Source organism: Haliotis rufescens, unplaced genomic scaffold (genome assembly GCF_023055435.1).
Source record: "Haliotis rufescens isolate VD_foot unplaced genomic scaffold, xgHalRufe1.0.p SCAF_9, whole genome shotgun sequence".
NCBI classification, from domain to species: Eukaryota; Metazoa; Mollusca; class Gastropoda; order Lepetellida; family Haliotidae; genus Haliotis; species Haliotis rufescens.
The window spans coordinates 31155230-31177275 of NW_025964383.1; the positions used below are offsets into that span (position 1 = coordinate 31155230).

General features: G+C 42.1%; 1 protein-coding gene across 5 annotated transcripts in view; it reads left to right on the forward strand.

Annotated features, from left to right (window-relative positions):
• The window catches only part of LOC124151396 (histone demethylase UTY-like), a 138570-nt gene that overhangs the window by 109781 nt on the left and 6743 nt on the right, over positions 1–22046 (forward strand). For all 5 annotated transcript variants that reach the window (XM_048391415.1, XM_048391417.1, XM_048391416.1 and 2 more), the window contains 17 exons: positions 118–202; positions 1438–1531; positions 2518–2646; positions 3647–3778; positions 5587–5688; positions 6784–6892; positions 7166–8080; positions 10576–10682; positions 11104–11203; positions 11532–11602; positions 12633–12764; positions 13442–13521; positions 13915–14120; positions 15466–15580; positions 16871–17015; positions 18422–18606; positions 19602–19728. In XM_048391415.1, coding sequence (XP_048247372.1) covers positions 118–202; positions 1438–1531; positions 2518–2646; positions 3647–3778; positions 5587–5688; positions 6784–6892; positions 7166–8080; positions 10576–10682; positions 11104–11203; positions 11532–11602; positions 12633–12764; positions 13442–13521; positions 13915–14120; positions 15466–15580; positions 16871–17015; positions 18422–18606; positions 19602–19728 — 2834 coding nt within the window. The remainder of the gene's footprint in view (positions 1–117; positions 203–1437; positions 1532–2517; positions 2647–3646; positions 3779–5586; positions 5689–6783; positions 6893–7165; positions 8081–10575; positions 10683–11103; positions 11204–11531; positions 11603–12632; positions 12765–13441; positions 13522–13914; positions 14121–15465; positions 15581–16870; positions 17016–18421; positions 18607–19601; positions 19729–22046) is intronic.

The following is a 22046-nucleotide window of genomic DNA, read 5'->3' on the forward strand; positions in this document are numbered from 1 at the left end:
CTGTGATGCTGTACATTCCTTCGACAGGTGTGGTGTTTGTTATCTAGGTAAGAAATCACACCTTGCTTCCTGGTATTTGTTACTCAGTACTTACTTGTTTGTGTTTGGTGTTTTCAGCTCGAGTCGGTTCTAATCTAGCATCAAAGGTGAAGTTTCTGCAACAGAATCTTAGCAACGTACCAATGCAACATTTCCAAAACAAGTGAGTTTGAAAGTTATCAGTGCTAGGTGTATATCAGTAAAAGAAGTTAAAGAACACCTGATTCGTTTAAGTTACTGTTGTTAGTCTGTTTCAACTTTGTTTGAGTGGCATATTGTCAGCGATCCCCATGTTCCATTACATTGTCAGCAATACTATTACCCCTTTGTTAATGCTGCATCTGTGCTTGAGTTTTCCCTCTGTGGGACGACACAGAGATTGTTGCTTCCCAGTATCTTTGTCACCTCCATTATCTGATGTATTGGATCTCCATCGTATTAGGATGGATACCCTGGACCCAATCACCACCTGACCCGTGAAGATTCCGGGGTAGAATAGGTCTTCAGCATCCCATGCTTGCCGTTAAAGGTGACTATGCTTGTCGTAAGAGGCGACTAGCGGGATCGGGTGGTCAGGCTCGCTGGCTTGGTTGATGGGTGTCATCGTGTCCCAATTGCGTGGATCAATGGTCATGATGTCGATCACTGGATTGTCTGGTCCAGACTCGATTATTTACAGGCCTCTGTCATATAGCTGGAATATTGCTGAGTGCGGCGTTAAACAACAAACAAACATTCGCCACCGTAGCTTAATTTTGGACGTGATGTTACCATCCTCAGCTCTCTGTCGCCAACCCAGCAAGTATTTCTCTCGCTAGTGAGCTTGAAATCAACTTTTTATGGATAACAACCAGACCTTGAGGTTCTGGTCCTGGAGTCCTTGTTTACGCATTGTGATACTACCAGGAGTAATTATTCATATACTGTCAGTTCAATCCTCATTTAATTATTTTATGGCCGCCTCCGTGGTCTAGTGGTAGAGCGTCCGCCCGGAGAGCGGAAGGTCCGGGGTTCGATCCCCGGCCGCGTCATACCAAAAGACGTTAAAAGATGGTACTTGTTGTTACCCTGTCTGGCGCTCGGCATTAAGGGGCTAAAACAAGGACTGGTCAGCACGGAGTCAGTATACTGTGTCTGAGTGGGGTATTCCTGTTAAACTGCGGCATGGTATCTCAGTGAGCTAGCACTATAAATCGGCATCAGCCACACACACACACATGCATGCACGTCGCTATATAAGTGCAATAATCTTGGACGCGACGTTAAACCCAATTTCACCTCACCTCATTTTTTTATGAGCAAAGTATCTCCTAGATCTGTATGATGTTTTGTTTGATTTTGTTTGATTTTGTTATGAGGTACAAATGTAAAGTTCTGATTATATTGTGTTTTAACTAGGCCTCGCACACTGCCAAGCATAGAAGAAGCGTGGAGACTGCCCATCCCTGCTGAACTCACATCTCGACAGAGTCAGGCACCACAGCCAGTGCAGGTATGTAGAGTGCCACAACCCTGTGATGTTTCCAGGGAAGAAGGAGGGGCGGTCGGGTAGCCTAGTGGTTAAAGCGTTCGCTCGTCACGCCGAAGACCCGGGTTCGATTCCCGACATGGGTACAATGTGTGAAGCCCATTTCTGGTGTCCCCCGCCGTGATATTGCTGGAATATTGCTAAAAGCGGCGTAAAACCATACTCACTCACTCACTCACTCCAGGGAAGAAGGGGGCACGGGTGGCCCAGTCGTCTTAAGGCGCCGCGATTCGCTGTGCAGAGTTGCGTCCCTTGGGCATACCAGAAACCTATGATTGTGGGTTCGAATCCCGGTTCGCCCTGATTATGTTTCTAGGTTTGTCAGCACCATACCCGTGCTCGTGGGTAAACGTCTTAGACCTGCATCGCTTCGGGCTTTCCTCCCACATTAAGCTGACGCGCCGTGATATAACTGGAATACTGTTAAAAGCGGCGTTAAACCCAACTCACTCACTCCAGGGAAGAATTGGGACACCAGCACCCTGTGCCTGTCGTAAGGTGACAAAATGGATTGAGTGAGCAGAATGGCTCACTTCATGACTGGACTAGTGAAGATCCGGGTTAGAATAGGTCTTCAGCAACCCATGCTTGCCGTAAAAGGTGATTATGCTTGTCGTAAAAGGCGACTAATGGGTTCTGGTGGTAATGCTCTCTGACTTGGTTGATGCATGTCATTGTATCCCAATTGCGTGGATCGATGCTCATGATATCAATCACTGGATTATTGCTGAGTGTGGCATTAAACAACTTACAAACAAAATATCAATCACTGGTTCGTCTGGTCCAGACTTGACTATTCCCCAACTGCTGACAAATATCTGGAATATTGCTGACTACAGCATTAGACAACAAACAAGCTAAATCAATTCATTGTAAACTGTCATTGAGCTAACATCTCATCTGTCATGAGAATCCCCCCAAATCTAAGAGTTGTCTCCCTTGTTGTCCAGCCCGCTGACCGCCCTCATGGCATGTTGCCCCCAGCCCAGGTACAGAATGGCAGTCTGCCCCCCCACCCTGGCCTTGCAGGGTTCACTGAGGAGGAACAGAAGAAGAAGGCGGCACAGTCCAGGAAAAGGGTATGTGACAAGATCATTCTGATAGTTTTCCGGGGCGGTCGGGTAGCTTAGTGGTTAAAGCGTTCGCTCGTCACGCCGAAGACCCGGGTTCGATTCCCGACATGGGTACAATGTGTGAAGCCCATTTGTGGTGTCCCCCGCCGTGAAATTGCTGGAATATTGCTAAATGCGGCGTAAAACCATACTCACTCACTCACTCTTAGCTGTGGTGCGTAAGCCATCTTTTTCATTAACAGGATAACCAAACAGTTGGCACACTGACGATTTACCGTTGGCCGTGTCAAATATTTATGTTTTCACTTTTAACTTGCACTACTATTTAGTGTTTAGTGAAAGTAAACATTTCAGGTCACAATCGACATTTTTACTTAGTGTGTGACTGTGATCGATACTTGTATCGAGAACTTAAAAATTGCCCGCCTTCATGGCCTGGTGGATGGAGTGCCCATGGAGTGGAAGGTTGGTGGTTGAGTCCCCCGGCTGGGTCCTACCAAAAGATGTTAAAAGATGGTACTTGTTGTGACCCTGTCTGGCGCTCGGCATTAAGGTGCTAAAACAAGGACTGGTCGTCTCAGAGTCTGCATACTCAGTCTGAGTGTGGTAATCATGTTAAACTGCTTCATGGTATCTAAAGGGGCTAAATCAAGGACTGGTCGGCTCAGGGTATTCATGTTAAACTGCAGCATGGTATCTCAGTGAGCTAGCACTATAAATCGGCATCAGTCCGGACTAGTACAAGCAGCCACACACACACGTTTGTCACTTTATGAGTGCAATAATCTTGGACTGCGATGTTAAACCCTGCGGCTGGGGATCGAACTCCGCACCTTTGAACGGACACTCTACCTTTAGACCACGGAGGCGATCTCACTTTTTATAGCAACAGTATGTAAAGCAGTTTTTGAGACAAGTCTCATCTTTGTGGACATGGCTAACCAATACAACAAGAGTCAGAAAAATGCAATTACTTGTCAATAAATGTGTGTTTTAATGTTTACAGCCATCATCAGAAGAAATGCCTACTCCTCAAGCCACACACCCCCAACAGGCCCCCCACCCCCCACAGGGTGCCCCGCCCCAGTTCCTCAATCAGCAGCAAATGCATCTTCTTCAATACCTGGGACAGAATCAGGTAGGTCAGCGTTAGAAATTGGCACTAGTCCTATAGTTCTTACCAAACTGCCAAATAGTAAAGGCATCGTAAGGACTATTAGAAATTGGCCTATTTTAAGGCCAATTGCTACATGTTATCATTATAAGGACTAATGGATAAAAACTGTTCTAACCTAAACTGTTCTAAAGTTTCTAACCCTGTAGATGCACTCCTCATGGACTCAGCACTCTACAAACCCCTGATGTAGAACCTGAGCTGTACTTGATGTGACTAGCTACAGGTGTAATGTTCAAGGTCAGCAGAAGGGCTCAGAAATGAATTGGCACACAGAATTAGTTGGTTTACGAATTTCCCAAATAGAAATCAGTTCAGATCTGTACAAAAACGTTTCAGTCACATTATAATCAAGAAGTTGTTATCCATAAACTTACTTTGTCATGCATCAACTTCTAAGATATGCCCATCAAACAAAGAAATCAGTTCAGCAGCCACAGTGTCAACACTGCATTATCGTGTAAGTTATTGCAGAAGGGTTGCCTTATGATGGCACAGTCTTGTTATAGTTTTGCAAGATTCTAGAAATATTTGTTTTTTGTTCTGATACCAAAGTTTTGGGGGGTTGGCAGTGATTAATATTTTATGTTTTAAATGGTTATTTTTATTTCCCCCTCATTTTGTCAGTATTTTGGGTCGGAGGATCCGTAAGCCAATTATTCAGAAAAGGCCTAATCTCAACTTGCTACAGCTCTGCAGTGCTGAGATTGCATTGATTCTATGGTCCATCACATGCTAGGGCATGGTGAATGTGAAGCCCATTTTCCAGTGGGGGCGGTCGGGTAGCCTAGTGGTTAAAGCGTTCACTCGTCACACCGAAGACCCGGGTTCAATTCCCGACAAGGGTACAATGTGTGAAGCCCATTTCCGGTGTCCCCCGCCGTGATATTGCTGGAATATTGCTAAAAGCGGCGTAAAACAATACTCATTCACCCATTTTCCAGTGTCCCTCGCCATGAAGTTGCTTGAATATTGCTAAAAGCGGTGTTAAACCATACTCACCCATCACCTGCGAACTATTGTGTCATGTGTATACAAATTGAGACTGGATGCGACCACAGTGAATCCCATGAGATATTATGAGGATGGCTGTTTGACTCTTTGAAACTGATATAGTTGAAGCATGCACATGAGATTTAACTGATATTCCTATTCTGATAATAAATTAAATATAATATTCTTCACTCAATCAAAATGTTTTGATTCAAACAAATCCTCATCTTATATTGAAATAAGGCTCCTCTGTACCTATTTGATGTATTGTTGATATGCAGTGGTCATTATAGGACCCAGGTTTCATGTCTTTTTGGGGGTACTGTCGGATAGCCTAGTGGCTAAAGCGTCCGCTCGTCACGCCGAAGACACCAGTTTAGTTCCACACGTGGGTACAATTTGTCAAGCCCATTCTTTTTCGGGTACTGTGGGATAGTCTAGTGGCTAAAGCGTCCGCTCGTCACGCAAGTTTAGTTCCACCCGTGGGTACAATTTATCAAGCCCATTTCTGATATCCCCCACCATGATATTGCTGGAATATTGTTAAAACTGCATAAAACCATATTCAGGACCATCAGACTTCTGGAAGCCCCCATAAGCCTGTCATAAAGCAATCATAATTGTAAGAGAACTATAACTCCCATACTTTAGCATACAACAGTCATAGTCCAAAGATCGCATTGGGGACAAGAGACTGACCTCAAATAGGTAGACAAGTCCCAGGTAGTGTTGGAGGAGGCGTACCATGCATGACTAACCACGTGACCGTCGTGTTGCAGGGTAACCTGACTCCGCAGCAGCAGCAGATGTTCCACCAGCTCCAACATCAGTATTACCTGCAGCAGCAGCACCTCAAGATGCAGGCCTCACTGCAGACACAGGTGAATACTCATCATACAAACGGGGCGGTCGGGTAGCCTAGTGGTTAAAGCGTTCGCTCGTCACGCCGAGACCCGGGTTCGATTCCCGACATGGGTACAATGTGTGAAGCCCATTTCTGGTGTCCTCCGCCGTGATATATTACTGGAATATTGCTAAAAGCAGAATAAAACCATACTCACTCACTCTCTCAACATACAAACATGAGGCATAATTCACAGCAGGATCGCAACGAATAGCTGCAAGATTGCTGATGCGGCATTAAGCAATGATTACTCACTCAGTCACTCACAGCAGGAGCTCTGCGGAGTAAAACTTTGTCCACCACGTGTACTTCTCATAGTATCAAATCAAAGTGGATAAATTCGTAAGAATCTGTGTGTGTCATAGGCTTGTGGATATATCAGTAATAATATCATCACTTGGAAGTTTTGTTAAATACTTAAGTCAACCAATGGTTTAGAGGTAATCTAATCATTTGTGATCTTCACGAGGCTCCAGGAATGAGAGTTCATGATGGGCTGAAGGAGAAAACAAAATTAGTTCCTAAGATGGTTATTTTTATTTATTTATTTATTTTATTTTTTTTTAATACTGATAAAAATTATTTTTGTTACCTTTCCTAATGTCTTGATATTTTTCGGTTAGAGTAACAGACTAGAGCTCCAGATTACTTTCTTAGGAATTGAGTTTTTACTTGAAGGTTTCTATTTTAAGTGGGTTTTTATATTTTTTATTGGGTTACCAATATTTTTTCACTCATCTATTCATCACTCTTTTGGGTTTTCCCAAAATGAGTAAGCATTTGGAGATTTTAAGAAAATGAAATAATGTTACGATGTATATAATGGTTCTAAATATTAGCTTGGCTCAGAAAGTAAAATGGCTCTGTTGTACGCATGCTTCAATGGGTATTTACGTGTACTGTTTTAAAACAATTGAGTTTTTCATTTAATGCATGTGTATCTGTATGCAGGTTAATTGAAAGTAATTGGGTTTTGAATAGTTATGGGGGGTATTTTAGGCAACTACGCAGCTTATCTGTAGCTCTGCAGACACAGGATTGAAATGTGACTATTTCCTGTTTCTGTGTGCAGGGAAATCAGATGCCACCAATGAGAATGCAGCCTCCACAGGGTCATATGCCAAACCAGCATAATCCTCTGCAGTCCCAACTCTCGCCAACAGGGGGCGTTATGCCGCCAGGTAACATTCTCGGACCTCGCGCAGGACCGCCTGGACCCCTCTGTCCCGGTGCTCCGACGTTCTCTCCACTGTTGGACGGGCCACCACCACCCTCGGTGCACAGCCCGCCTCTTAGTAGTGCTGCACCCTCTTTGCCTTTCTCTCTGCACGCCACTAAACACGTAGACTCTGTTAGTAGTAGAACTGGAATGCCTAGTGCTTATCTAAACTCTTCCTCTGGATATGCTGATCCACCTCCAAGAAGTAATCTTGAATATTTAATGCGTTATGCAGGTGGACCAAATCCCCAAGGAATTCCTGGACAGCACGGATCAGGAATGAAAAGTCATATGCCAGGTCAAGGTCATCTCCCAGGTCAAGGTCACCTTCCAGGTCAAGGTCACCTTCCAGGTATGAGGCCAGGGTTGCCTCTGCCTGGTGGGAATCTACCTCTTCCTACCCCGCACAGCAACATTCCAATGAACACAATCACACCATCGTCTCAGGGTTATGGTGCCGGACCCCTGCCTCCGACATCAAACCAGCCACCTCATCACCGACTGCAGCCTGGCTTCCCGGGTCAGGGCGGGAATGTACCCCATCAGAACTTTACACCATTGATCTCAGATCCAGGGTCTAAAGACCTTCAAACCGCAGCAGCCAGCTTGAGTGATCAGGATCTTACTGCTCTCCTCTCTCGCCAGGACATTGCTACCTCCCTGGCTGAGGACCTTCTTGCTCAGATATCTCAAGGCCATGACCAGGCCGCAAAGGGACCTAGTAGACTTAGTGGTTCTAGTCAGCAGCCCATTCCCTCAATGTCGCTGCAACCCAAGCAGCCTGTTATAGGGCCCTCGCCACAGATCATTGCAGGCCCGCATCAGAATCGGGACAACGGTGGAGTGCGCAGCATGCCTGCCGATCGTGTGATGTCATCAGAAAGTGGTGTGTCACCTACCAACAGTGCTTTATCTCTACATTCCTCGACCTCCTCTCAGGGATCTGCTCAAACAGGAAGCAATAAGCAGAAAGACTTGCTTCAAGGCATATCGACAGATAAGGACAGAGTCATTGCTGCGTTAGAGTACAGTTCACTTTTGAAAATTGAAAAAACTGAGCCGTGTGTGCAGAAGAAGGATGAGAAACCCATGCCCACATTGTCAATAAATATGTGCGGGCGTGAAATAGTTGATGCATCCAAAGGGCTAGGTAAGTCGTTACTTTCTTGAGACCTGTGAAAATCCTGGGTAGAATAGGTCTTCAGCAACCCATGCTTGCTGTAAAAGGCGACTCTGCTTGTTAGAGGCGACTAACGGGATCGAGTGGTCAGGCAGGCTGACTTGGTTGATGTATGTCATCGATCCCAATTGTGTGGATCGATGTGCATGACGTCGATCACTGGATTGTCTGGTCCAGACTCGATTATTTGCAGACCGCTGCATATAGCTAGAATATTGCTGATTGAGGCGTTAAACAACAAACAAACAAAGAAAACAAACAAAAACTTTCTTGAATTGGAAATAGTTTGAATGATTGATTGATATTTGGAGATGCAGTCATAAACACATACAGTCAAAGACTGTTGTGTCGAAGATGAAGTGACCTACATAAATACTTCAAGTTATCTGAGGTCGACACAACTACAAAATTAACATTTACCTATTGGAATGAATAACATGAAATATCTTCAACAAACAAACTAAATAAATAATTGTGGAACATTACTTTTAGTGTTAATCATTATTGGCAAAAATGGCATCGGCGTCAGGTGAATTAATTAACATACAAAGTATGTATACATTTAAGTAGTATTCAAAGTTTAAAATACATACACGTAATAAATGAAAACAGCTCTCATATTTCACTTCCACATCACAAGCTCATATAAAACTTAACCTGAGATTAAACGAAATAGGAAATACATCTGAGGGAATTATTAAAAAGAAGGAATACACAGAGACCAAGCTTTTACTTCGAGACAACTGTATGTTCGACACGTCAAAGTGTGACACAACCGTGTTTGACTGGACCTTAACATCACTTCATAAAGAAATAGTTCACTACCTTAACTGAACATTTATAGGAGAATAAAATTCCTTATTATTGCCTTGTGAAATGATGAATTTTGATGATGACTTGTTGGTGCATGATAGGGACCGGTCATTTATTATATTGGTGGGCGGGTCACCCAAAAATATGACTGACTCCAGGGAGGGTCATAAAAAATAATAGTCATATTTGGGGAGGGTTATAAAAAACCTGACATTTTTGTAATAGAATATAAAAAGTTTTTGCAATTTGTCTTTTTGTGAAGTTTCATGTAAGTTATGTACGGGGAAATGGGGAGGGTCAACCCCTAATATGGCAAGCTTGAGGGGAGGGTGATCATTTTCCGTACATTAGTGTTTCGGTGTTGAAAAATTGTTTTGAAAATAAATAACTTGAAATAATGGTAATCCTCAATTTCCCATTACAAACTGGATTGCAGGTGTCAACTATTATGGCAAGCAAAAATAACCAATCATTTCCAGGAAGGGTACTTGTTTTAAACCCACCATCACATAGCAAATGTTGGCGTATGTTAGAGGCTTTCATCTTGTCCATTGGTCAGCCTGTTAGCGTGGACTCACTCTCCGGTGACCACCACTGTGGTCTAGTGGTAGAGCGTCCACTCGGAGAGCGGAAGGTTCGGGGTTTGATCCCCGGACGCGTCATACCAAAAGACGTTAAAAGATGGTACTTGTTGTTACCCTGTCTGGCGCTCGGCATTAAGGGTCTAAAACAAGGACTGGTCGGCTCGGAGTCAGTATACTGTGTCTGAGTGGGGTGTTCAGGTTAAACTGCGGCATGGTATCTCAGTGGGCTAGCACTTTAATCGGCATCAGTCCGGACTAGTACAAGCAGCCACACAAACACACACACGTACATGCACGCAGCTATATAAGTGCAATAATCACCTCACTCTCCGGCGCAGTGGTAACATAGCATAACACCACTGCCACAGGCTAATTTGTATAATACGTGACACGTCTTTTCTCTTGTTTGTAAACAAACACACTTTTTCAGAAATCAGAATAGAATAGCCTTACATATTGTTTTGCATAATTATATAAATATGCTACTACAACTGCGACAATGAGTTGCATGACAATACGTATTTACACATCAAAGTGACTGTATCGCTAGCTCTCCGTTGGGCTTCGGTGACAGCACGTGGAACCGTACAACAAATGTAAACCTAGGATAACTAAGCAAATGGAAATAGTTTTTCACGATTTAATAAGGATATTTTCTCAATTTATCTAGATATGTAAACTTGTCAAAAAAGAAACAGATGAAAAACATATGCAATATCTTGGATGGACTGTGTAAATTTTGACAGAAGTTCTATGCTGGTAACATGGAACTTTGGGCAGGAGAGTGCGGTGAAATTTAAAGCCATTTCCCATCCTAATCTACTGAAGATACCATTATAACATTCCACATGTCAAAGCCACAATAAAAAAAAATAATTGCTGCAGTGACTCATTAAACCGTGTCAGAATAGGTCCTCAGATACCTATGCTTGTCATCAGAGGTGACCAAATGGATTAGGTGATCAGGCTTTGTCTTGGTTGATAGCCTGTCGTCATACACTAGTGGCGTGGATCGTTGTCTGTACATCAGTGATGTTTATGATTATGAATATTCTTTTGTCCGTCTAGGTAAGAAAGGGTACTACTCCGATCTGTGTCCACCACCACATCCGCCAACACCTCCTTATCCTACTCTTCCTAAGGAGAGTCTCAACCCACCTACACCCAGCGTATATGTGAGTTATTTCCCTTTTCAAACTGTACATAGGAGTTACCTCCCTTTTATGTCTTTATATGAGATGCTTTTAGGATGTGTTTTCCTGTTCTGGAGTGAGTATTTAGACTTTATATTGGTTACAAATGTTTAAATACCCATTTGTCAAACATTTAATAACACTCTAAGTCTTATTTTAGGTTACATGCACAGTGAAATAAACGTTGACACTCTAGAATGCAGTGACGTCATTCAACAATGTATGCCTTGAATTTTTTCTGCCAATTCTTTTTGAATTGAATATTTAACAAATAGGCATTTTTAGACTGACATATTCTACTCAAAAGAAGTAAAGGACCACACGATTCTTTCCTATTACCATAGTTAATCTGTCATGCCATATACTGTATTGTATTTATTATATTGTTATGTCACTGTTTCAGCTTGAGAGCAAGCGTGACGCCTTTTCCCCAGAGCTTCAGCAGTACTGCCATTCTCAGCCAGTTGTAGTTATACGAGGGTTAGCTGGAGCCCTGAAATTAGGTGGGTAACACTTGCCACTGTGTAGTTCAATCAGTACAGTAAGTGGGGCAGTCGGATAGCCAAGTGGTTAAAGCGTTTGCTCATCACCTGAAGACCCAGGTTCGAATCCCGACATGGGTATAATGTGTGAAGCCCATTTCTGGTGTCCCCAGAAAGGATAAGTGTTCATTTGTAAAACCTGTTGGCCATATTATTGTTTAAAAAAAATCCCGGACACCCGTGTCCCCCCATCCCCCATCCCGGACTCCTTTTCAGCATTGGTATATCCCACATTTGCTCACAGAACTTGAATATGTTGTATTACTAACTCAGTGTTTCTTGTTTTCAGATTTAGGTTTATTTTCGACAAAAACTCTGGTGGAAGCCAATGCTGATCATCGTGTTGAAGTTCGCACACAGGTACGCACATCTCAGTTCTTGTCACGTGTTGCACTGTGGGTAGTTTCATCACCGGTACAAGTTTTTAAAAGAGCATTCAGTGTTAATTTAAGGGGGCTCCCTAAGGTCTTCTCCCAGGGATTTTAGGATTTCAAACTATGAGCCCTTAGCTGGCAAATTGGGAAGAGAATTATGTATTCCCCCAAAGGGAGGGGAGACATATTATTTTTGGCTTGGTTCCAATTGGCGTTCACATCATATTGCTAGCGATAAACCGTTCAATGTTTTTCAACAAAAGTTGGCATGCGTCATCATAATGTATATTTTTGTTTCCATGGAAACAATTTTTCTTAGTCTGAGATGAGGTTAGTTTTTTTTTCTCTTCCATAACTGGTAAACCTTTCATTATTTTTCCATATTATGTGGCACACGCATTGATCATCAGTGTAACTGGTGCCTTTTGCTATTTTGAATTTTTTTCTCAATTTGATTTTGTTACGTTCATTTCCATAACTCTCAAACTAATGAATGTTTTTGCATGAAACTATACATGTGCAGTGACCACACATGCTCAACTATTGCCTATTTTTTTCAATGTTTTTAATTTCCTGTTTCCATGGGAACAATTTGGACACGTAACATTTGTCTAAAGCTAATGAATATTTCTGCATGAAACCATTATCCTTCCAGCCTATAATTTGCTACTATTGTATTTTTGATTTGCAAACACATTTATAGCTACAACTTGAACTAAGGTATCAAAACAGGATGGTGGCAAAACATGTTTTTGAGGAATAACACATTCTAGTCTTTTTATTTTGTTCAGAGCACAAAAGTTACTGTAGGCAACAATAGAACATCTATGACATTCAGTGTAATAATGCAACCACCTATTGTATTATCAGCCAATCAGATAACAGCAGTCCCTTAGTAGGCGTGGCCTAATTCATTATTGGTTTATGGAACAATAAGCACAAAAATAATGACTTTGGTAGCCAATCAAACGACACAGAATCATTCACTTATTGTTGAATGTCTGTCCTGTCAACAGAAGCAGCAGGCTCCGGACGAGAACCGGGACAGCTGGGGCAACAAGGTCTGGCACTGTGACAGCAGCCGGAGTCACACGACCGTCGCCAAGTACGCCCAGTACCAGGCCTCCTCATTCCAGGAGTCACTCAAGGTCAGAACTGACACCAGCAGCAGTAGAAACTCGCACTAGTTATACGGTTTGCCCATAATTCATAATGGCTAAGAGCCCACTTGTCACACTCATGGTGCAGAGGTGCATCCTGTGGGCATACCAGGATCAGTTACTATGGTGCACATTATTGCTGGACGTAGATAGAAGGTATCTTAGTCTACTCGATGAAAGGATTATTGTTGAGGATTACACTGTCCATTCGACGGTCCCGTTCCACAAAGATTTTTTTTACCACTACAACAATCGTAGGCCTCTGTTGAAGTATGTTAGTTACGGTCACCAAAGACCCATGAAGTTTGGGGTTAGAATTGGTCTTCAGCAACCCATACTTGTCCCCTGTGAGGTTGAGGGTTAGAATAGGTCTTCAGCAGCCCATGCCTGCCATAAAAGGAGACTATGCTTGTCATAAGAGGCGACTAACGGGATCGGGTGGTCAGTCTCGCCGACTTGGTCGACCCAATAGTGTAGATCGATGCTCATGATACCAATCACTGGATTGTGTGGTTAAGACTTGCTTTACAAACCACCATCTTATAGCTGAAAAATTACTGAGTGTGGCGTTCAGCAACAAACAAATAAATGATCACCTAAGCGATAAGATCAGCTACACACTTGATGCAATGGACGACCTTTCTCACTACTGTTATTTGTTTCAGGAAGAGGCTGAGAAGGCGAAAGGTCAGCACAAGGAGAAGGATTCTGACAGTGACTCCAACTCATCCTCATCCTCTAAGGGGTAGGTTGTAGCTTCTCTGGCCATGTCTGTTGGGCCTGTCACATTACAGATTTGTGTCCTAAAGTTGCTGATACAGCATTAGCATCATCATGCCTTAAATTCGTCTTGTACTTTAATGAGCTATTCTTCCTAAATCTTTGGTAGTGGGCAGCCTTGTGATTGATATTAACTTTCTCAGTTGTTTTAGGTTTGGTTGGGCTATTAGGGCAGAGTAGGTTTGATAAATTATGTGACTCTGCTGATTGTGCTTTACTGTGCTGGGATGGCGTAGATTGTCCATTTTGTCCACTGGAGGTTTCCATTGCCCGGACTTGGTTATTTAGAGGCTGCAGTGATATGATCATAGTGATCGATCAATCAGTCATAACCTTCTTGACATGTTTTATTCTACAGGAAAAAATTGAAAATCATTAAGTTCGGGACAAACGTCGACTTGTCAGACGAGAAAAAGTGGAAGCTGCAACTACACGAGCTGACCAAATTGCCCTCGTTCACGAGAGTTGTTTCAGCCGGAAACATGCTGAGTCACGTGGGACACACCATTCTCGGAATGAATACAGTACAGCTGTATATGAAGGTGCCAGGATCAAGGACGCCAGGTAAGGGCAAGATAACTACTAGAACATTAAGAATGACCAACATGAGTAGTGGTTGGTAGGGCTGCAACATTGTCCAGAAGGATCATGAACAAATGACCCTTTGTGGCTGATGTCCAGAAGGATCCTGAACAAATGACACATTGTGGCTGATGTTCAGAAGGATCCTGAACAAATGACCCTTTGTGGCTGATGTCCAGAAAGATCCTGAACAAATGACCCTTTGTGGCTGATGTTCAGAAGGATCCTGAACAAATGACCCATTGTGGCTGATGTCCAGAAAGATCCTGAACAAATGACCCATTGTGGCTGATGTCCAGAAAGATCCTGAACAAATGACCCATAGTGGCTGATGTCCAGAAGGATCCTGAACAAATGACCCATTGTGGCTGATGTCCAGAAGGATCCTGAACAAATGACCCATTGTGGCTGATGTCCAGAAGGATCCTGAACAAATGACCCATTGTGGCCGATGTCCAGAAGGATCCTGAACAAATGACCCATTGTGGCTGATGTCCAGAAAGATCCTGAACAAATGACCCATTGTGGCCGATGTCCAGAAGGATCCTGAACAAATGACCCATTGTGGCCGATGTCCAGAAGGATCCTGAACAAATGACCCATTGTGGCTGATGTTCAGAAGGATCCTGAACAAATGACCCATTGTGGCCGATGTCCAGGATCCTGAACAAATGACCCATTGTGGCCGATGTCCAGAAGGATCCTGAACAAATGACCCTTTGTGGCTGATGTCCAGAAGGATCCTGAACAAATGACCCATTGTGGCCGATGTCCAGAAGGATCCTGAACAAATGACCCTTTGTGGCCGATGTCCAGAAGGATCCTGAACAAATGACCCATTGTGGCTGATGAAGAGGGCTCACTGCTGCTGTTGAAAGTAATGAATCTTTAACCATTTCAACCTTTCTTTGGATACCACTGGTAGTTAGTGAGTTGTTTTGATGCGTCTTTGAAAGCCTGATGTGATACAGGTCTAAGACGTTTCCTTCTTTGGTGAAACCCACAAGCACGGGTATGAAGCTGACAAACCTTGAAACATAATCAGGGTAAACTGGAATTTGAACCCACGATCATAGTTTTCTAGCATGCCCAAGGGACACAACTCTGCACAGCGACTTGTGGTGCCTTTGACTACTTGGCCACACATGCTCCCAGATAGCAGTACTAAGTATAAAGAATATTTTGTGGAAGCTTTTGAATGTTCTTACAAGTTCAGTTATTAGTCCAAGGATATTATGAATATTTTCAAGCCCAAGTTTATTTACAGTAGTTAATGCATCTGTACGTTATGCCGATTCTCAACATCCGTATTTTCCTTGTTGTCCAGGCCATCAGGAGAACAACAACTTCTGCTCGGTGAACATCAACATCGGTCCCGGGGACTGTGAGTGGTTTGCTGTTCCCGATCAGTACTGGGGAGTCATATACAACCTGTGTGAAAAGTGAGTGGAATAAAACAGTGCCATTGGAGTACCATTGGTCAGACAATACCATCAAATAAAACAAGTCTGTTGTATAAAACATTGCCATTCGAATACCACGGTTAGACAGTACCACCGAATAAAACAAGACTGTTGTATGAAACAATGCCATTGGAATACTATTGGTTACACAATTCATGAATAAAACAAGACTTTTGTATAAAACAATGCTGTTGGAATACCTTTGGTTAGACAATTCCTGAAAAAAACAAGACTTTTGTATAAAACAATGCCGTTGGAATACTATTGGTTACACAATTCATGAATAAAACAAGACTTTTGTATAAAACAATGCTGTTGGAATACCTTTGGTTAGACAATTCCTGAAAAAAACAAGACTTTTGTATAAAACAATGCCGTTGGAATACTATTGGTTACACAATTCCTGAAAAAAACAAGACTTTTGTATAAAACAATGCCGTTGGAATACTATAGGTTACACAATTCATGAATAAAACAAGACTTTTGTATAAAACAAGGCTTCTGGATTACCATTGGTCAGACAATACCACCGAATATATGTAATGTAAATCTTCCACTCAATAACACAAGACCACTGATTAAGACAATGTCCTTGAACGTAAAAATACTATTCAATAAAACAAGACCACTGAATAAAACAAGACTGTTCAATAAAACAAGACCACTGAAGAAAACAAGACTGTTCAATAAAATAAGACCACTGAATAAACAAGATCAATGATTATAACATGACTGTGGATTCAAACAAGACCACCAAATAAATCAAGATCTCTCAATAAGACAAGACCGTGGAATAATGATAATGTATAAATGCCACTCAATAAGACAAGACCATGGAATAATGATAATGTATAAATACCACTCAATAAGACAAGACCGTGGAATAATGATAATGTATAAATGCCACTCAATAAGACAAGACCATGGAATAATGATAATGTATAAATACCACTCAATAAGACAAGACCATGGAATAATGATAATGTATAAATACCACTCAATAAGACAAGACCGTGGAATAATGATAATGTATAAATACCACTCAATAAGACAAGACCGTGGAATAATGCTAATGTATAAATACCACTTAATAAGACAAGACCGTGGAATAATGATAATGTATAAATACCACTTAATAAGACAAGACCGTGGAATAATGATAATGTATAAATAACACTCAATAAGACAAGACCATGGAATAATGATAATGTATAAATACAACTCAATAAGACAGGACCACTGATTAAAGTGACATTATGTCTGTTGCAGGAATAGTGTGAACTATTTGACGGGGTCGTGGTGGCCTGTTCTGGAGGACCTGTATGAGGAGGACGTCCCGGTGTACAGGTTCATTCAGAAACCGGGGGACCTCGTCTGGATCGGCCCGGGCACTGTACACTGGGTGCAGGCAATTGTGAGTAGTTAGACAACAACTTGAGTTCTTTATGATTTTTCTGGTTTTGGTTCTGCTTTTGTTGGATGTAAATCAATCTCATTAAAACTACCGCTAAACAAAGATCTGAGAATATCCCATTACGGGTCACGTCAGAACGACCTCTCGCGAATTTTGACCGATCAATGAAATGACTAACATTTTTTTACGTATTCTCGGTTAAAAAATTTAAAACTGATAAAAAGAACATTCTTGAATGGCTTAAAGATGGGTTATTATGTATGGATATAATCATAAAACCCGTAACTGTCGTTTGGAATACCCTCTGTTAAATATTTTGAGGTTGCATGATCAGAAAAAACATTCCGTCTGTCACTTTCATGATCTGGTAAGCCACGCTCTGATTGGTCGGATGAAAAGTCATTCTGATGTGACCCGTAATGGGATGTCCTCAGATCTTTGTTTAGCGATAGCGAGAACTAAGATCTGACTTTAATTAGATTGGATGTAAATTTACAGATGTCATAATACCTAACATTTATCGAAAGCAGTCCTTGCTGTGTACTGCAAAAGAAAAACACTGCACTGTAATATACTACCCAACATTTGTTAAGCAAGGACCACGCCTTTAACTAGAGATGATGATTATGGTCCTTAGCAAATGTTGAGTAGTATAGGTAAAAGGGATAGAAGAATCTATTGTCTGGGTGTTTGTTTGGTTCTGGTGTTTTGACCCAGGTGAGCACCTGTCAGGTTTCTGATGATGCCCAAGAGTTGACTTGAGCTTATTTCAATGAAGACAGTTTACAAAGCCTTTGTTCTTTTAATGTGGAGGAGCGGTGGAATAGCCAAGTGGGTAAAGCGTTCGCTCATCACACCGTAGGCCCGGGTTCGATTCCCACATGGTACAATGTGTGAAGACCATTTCTGGTGTCCCCCGCTGTGATATTGCTAGAATATTGCAAAAATGGCTTAAAACCACGCTCACTCACTCACTCACTCACTCACTCACTCACTCACTCACTCACTCACCCACCCACCCACCCACCCACCCACCCACTCACTCACTCACTCACTCACTCACTCACCCACCCACCCACCCACCCACCCACCCACCCAGGTCCCAGCATCTGTACCAAAATGTTTATAATGAAGTTGAAATCCATACATCACCTCTGTCTTCATTGATACTACATCTTCTAAAATGCATCCAACAAATATTTGATCTGTAACACATATTTCATGCTTTGCTCCACAAAATAAATAAGAGGGCCCCATTCCAAAATGCAATCTTAGTGCTACGTTGTTAGTAAGCCTTTGATAAAGTATAGGAGTTACGACTACGATCACTTTGTGGAACGGGTTCCAGCAGAATAATGTTGCTGTATTGAACAGTTTTGAATCAATGAGAACTATTCTGTGTTCAGGGTTGGTGCAACAACATTGCCTGGAACGTGGGTCCGCTGACCGCTCGACAGTTCCAGCTGGGTATTGAGAGATACGAGTGGAACAAGCTGCAGAGCTATAAGTCAATAGTTCCCATGGTGCATCTGTCATGGAACCTGGCCATGAATGTTGGCATGACTGATGTCAAGTTGTACGAACAAATCAGGTATGTTTCAGATTGACAAAGTATTTCTACTGGTCACATGTATAACTACTGTTAAGCATTCTGTTCTGTTATTCTGGAAATCCCTCCCACCAAATGACTACTGCTTCCATGGTACACTATATTATCATGGTAGCGTGTTAATTTTATTTTGGAACGTAATGGTGCAGTCCCTGCCATTCCGTGGTCGTGGAATATTTTGGAGAAATGCCCACTTGTCGCAGAAATATACCTATCTTGCAGAAAATCACATTTTATGCTGAACTCGAATTTTGCATTTATCTACCGGTACTACAGAATTTTAACATGTGAGGCGAAAGCTGCTTTTAAGTGTGTGAACAGATATTGATGTCGTTTTGGAGTATTTGTATTATTGCTTACTGAAAATGCATGTCTGAATGTTGAAACTAGTGAATTCCAGATTCACTTCTATAAGCTATTCTAGCCGTGAATAAGTTCATCATAAAAATACCTGCCATAAGTCAATAAGGTGCCAAACTACGAAATTCATGAAAACTTAACTTAAAAATTTGCAGAATTGTGTACATATTTATCAAAATTGATTGCAGAATTTACAAAAATTGACTGCAGAATTTTGGATTTATTTTGGGCGTGGAGACTGATGGAGTATGCTTACTAAGATATTAAATATGTCATATACAAATTGTTGTTATTTGTACAACATTTATGACACATCAATGCTGATTATCTTTAGCAAAAAATGATCGCCTCTGTGGTCTAGTGGTAGAGTGTCCAACCGGGGAGCAGAAGTAAGGGGTTCGATCCCTGGTCTCGTAATACCAAAAGATGTTAGCAAAATCGGTAAAAGAAGTATCTTTATTCGTGACTCAAAGGGGAGCAGTCACTTTAAGCCTGGTCCAAACGCAGCTATTTACAATCCCACATGATAAAGCTGGAATATAGGTAGCATTCACACTCAAATTCGTTCTGGCTCAGAACCTGAAAACTGGTTAACATTGTTTTCACTGATGTTGCAGATGGAGTTTGTTGAGGTCACTTCGCCAGATACAGATGACGTACGACACGCTGGAAGTGTTGGGGAAGGAGGTGAAGTGGCATGGCCGATCTAAGGATGAAACTGCCCACTACTGCAATGACTGCGAGGTAAGCCCCAACACAGACACGATTATAGCCACCAGGGGCAAATCACTGTGCACAGTTGTGTTCGTAGACGTGATCATATCCCAGTTTCATGTAAAATTGTGATTCTTTTTCTCTCTGCACTATACTTGTAGGTTTCACCAAGTTGTAAATGTCTAAGACCTGCATCACTAACCTACTGCCTTAGGCCCCTATCTCACATACACGATTTAAGAAATTGCGAACACGATTTAAGAAAAGTTGAAAAATCGTGTTGATTCGTGCTCGACCTTGTGGTTTAATGCAAATTTCTTAACCAAACACGACCCTCATACGACCAAAAACGGCCCTCATACGACTGAACACGACTGAACACGACACTCATACGACCGTCATAAGATATTCATACGATACAACACGATTAAACCTCATTTAACACGACCCCAATACGACTGTCATACGACCAAACACAACCCCAATACGACGCCCATACGACTTAACACGAATCAACACGACCGCCATTACGGAATAACCCGAATCATTACGATGTCCATACGACTACAAAAATAAACACGATCTCCTTACGAGTGAGCAAGTCCTTCATACGACATATTTTTGTTTATTTTGGTCACGTGGGTCATGTAGTATATAAGTTGCATTGCAACAGCATTTCTGTGTCAGTCTTCACCATGTTCAACAACGAGTAAGACCCACAAGAAGCAGCTTTGGAGGAGGAGGAAGTACTTCTGGTAGCTATGGCTTTGATGGTGAGAGGTAGGAGGCAGCGTAGGCGTCAAAGAGTGAGGAAGAGATTCTGGGTTCAACCATGGTTGTTTAGGAGACTTCTGTATGGGCAGTATGAACAACTAATGCAAGAACTGTATCGTGAAGATGTGAATACATTTACCAACTTCTTGCGTGTCACTCCGGAGATGTTCATGGAACTAGTAGAATGCGTTGGTCCTCGTATTGAAAAAAAGGACACCTTCTGGAGAAAAGCCCTAGAGCCTGGGCTTCGCCTAGCTGTAACACTGCGTTATATGGCCACTGGAGACTCCTACCGATCACTTCAATATGGTTGTAGAGTGGCTGCTAATACCATCTCTACGATTGTCTACGAAACACAGTACACAGAAGAGGTCATGCCGACACCAAAAACCAAAGAGGCTTGGAAGAAGGTGGCTGATGAGTTTTCAAGGAGATGGAACTTTCAACTCTCTTGGTGCAATAGATGGAAAACATGTAGCTATAAAATGTCCACGAAATTCAGGCTCTTTCTATTATAACTATAAGGGTTTCTACTCTATCATACTCCTCGCAATAGTTGACGCTGCATACAAGTTTCTGTTTGTTGACATTGGGGGAAATGGTAGTTGCTCAGATGGTGGTATCTTCAAGGACTGCGACATCTATCAGGCACTGGACCAAGGCACTGCAGGTTTTCCAGAACCACAACCCCTTCCAAACGATGATCAACCCCTGCCATTTGCAATTATAGGATGGGCTCTTCCGGTCGTATGACAAACGTATGGATTTCATGTTCAAGCGTATGGGAGTCGTATTAAAGGCGTATGAAAGTCGTGTTGAATCGTGTTAAAACGTATGAAGGTCGTATGAGTTTCTTCCCACGCTCCCCACACAACTGAACGCGACTGAACACGATCTTCATACGATTGAACACGACTGTCATACGACCTTTATACAACCTTCATACGACTGAACACGATTTAAGCCGAGCTGCGACGTCCATACGATCGTGCGCGACCGACCACGACTTAACACGAATGAACACGAATGAGTGCACGACCTTCATACATTCTAACACGATATAAGGAAAAACGTTAAATCATGTTCATTCGTGTTCAGATTCGTGAATGTGAGATAGGGGCTTTAAGGGATTCGTCAGTTATTGTAGTTGTCATTAAAAAATGACGTAGCGAAAGAGTGGGGTGGGGTGGGATTCATCAGAACTAGGGGCGGGATGTTTTTGATATATATAATTTGTTTTGAACATTATTTAGGGATTGGCACTTTATAATACGGGCGAGGGTCTTTGGGGTGGGGGTGGGTCAAAATTTCTATTTTTTTCAAATAATTCTTTGTTTTAGTTGCACATTTAGTTTGTTATAAAGAATGTGTTTCTCTAATATCTGATACTATTTGAGAGTGGCAGCTTGAAATATATATTGATTGAATTGAGTGGAACATACTTGACTTCGGCGAAATGGACAAATGGTATGTTGATATAGGAATCAGAAAAAAACACGTCCAAAATGCCCCTGGCATGTCTTGTTTTGTCAAAACTGATGCAGATATGCTAAGACTATTTTCTTTGTATTCCA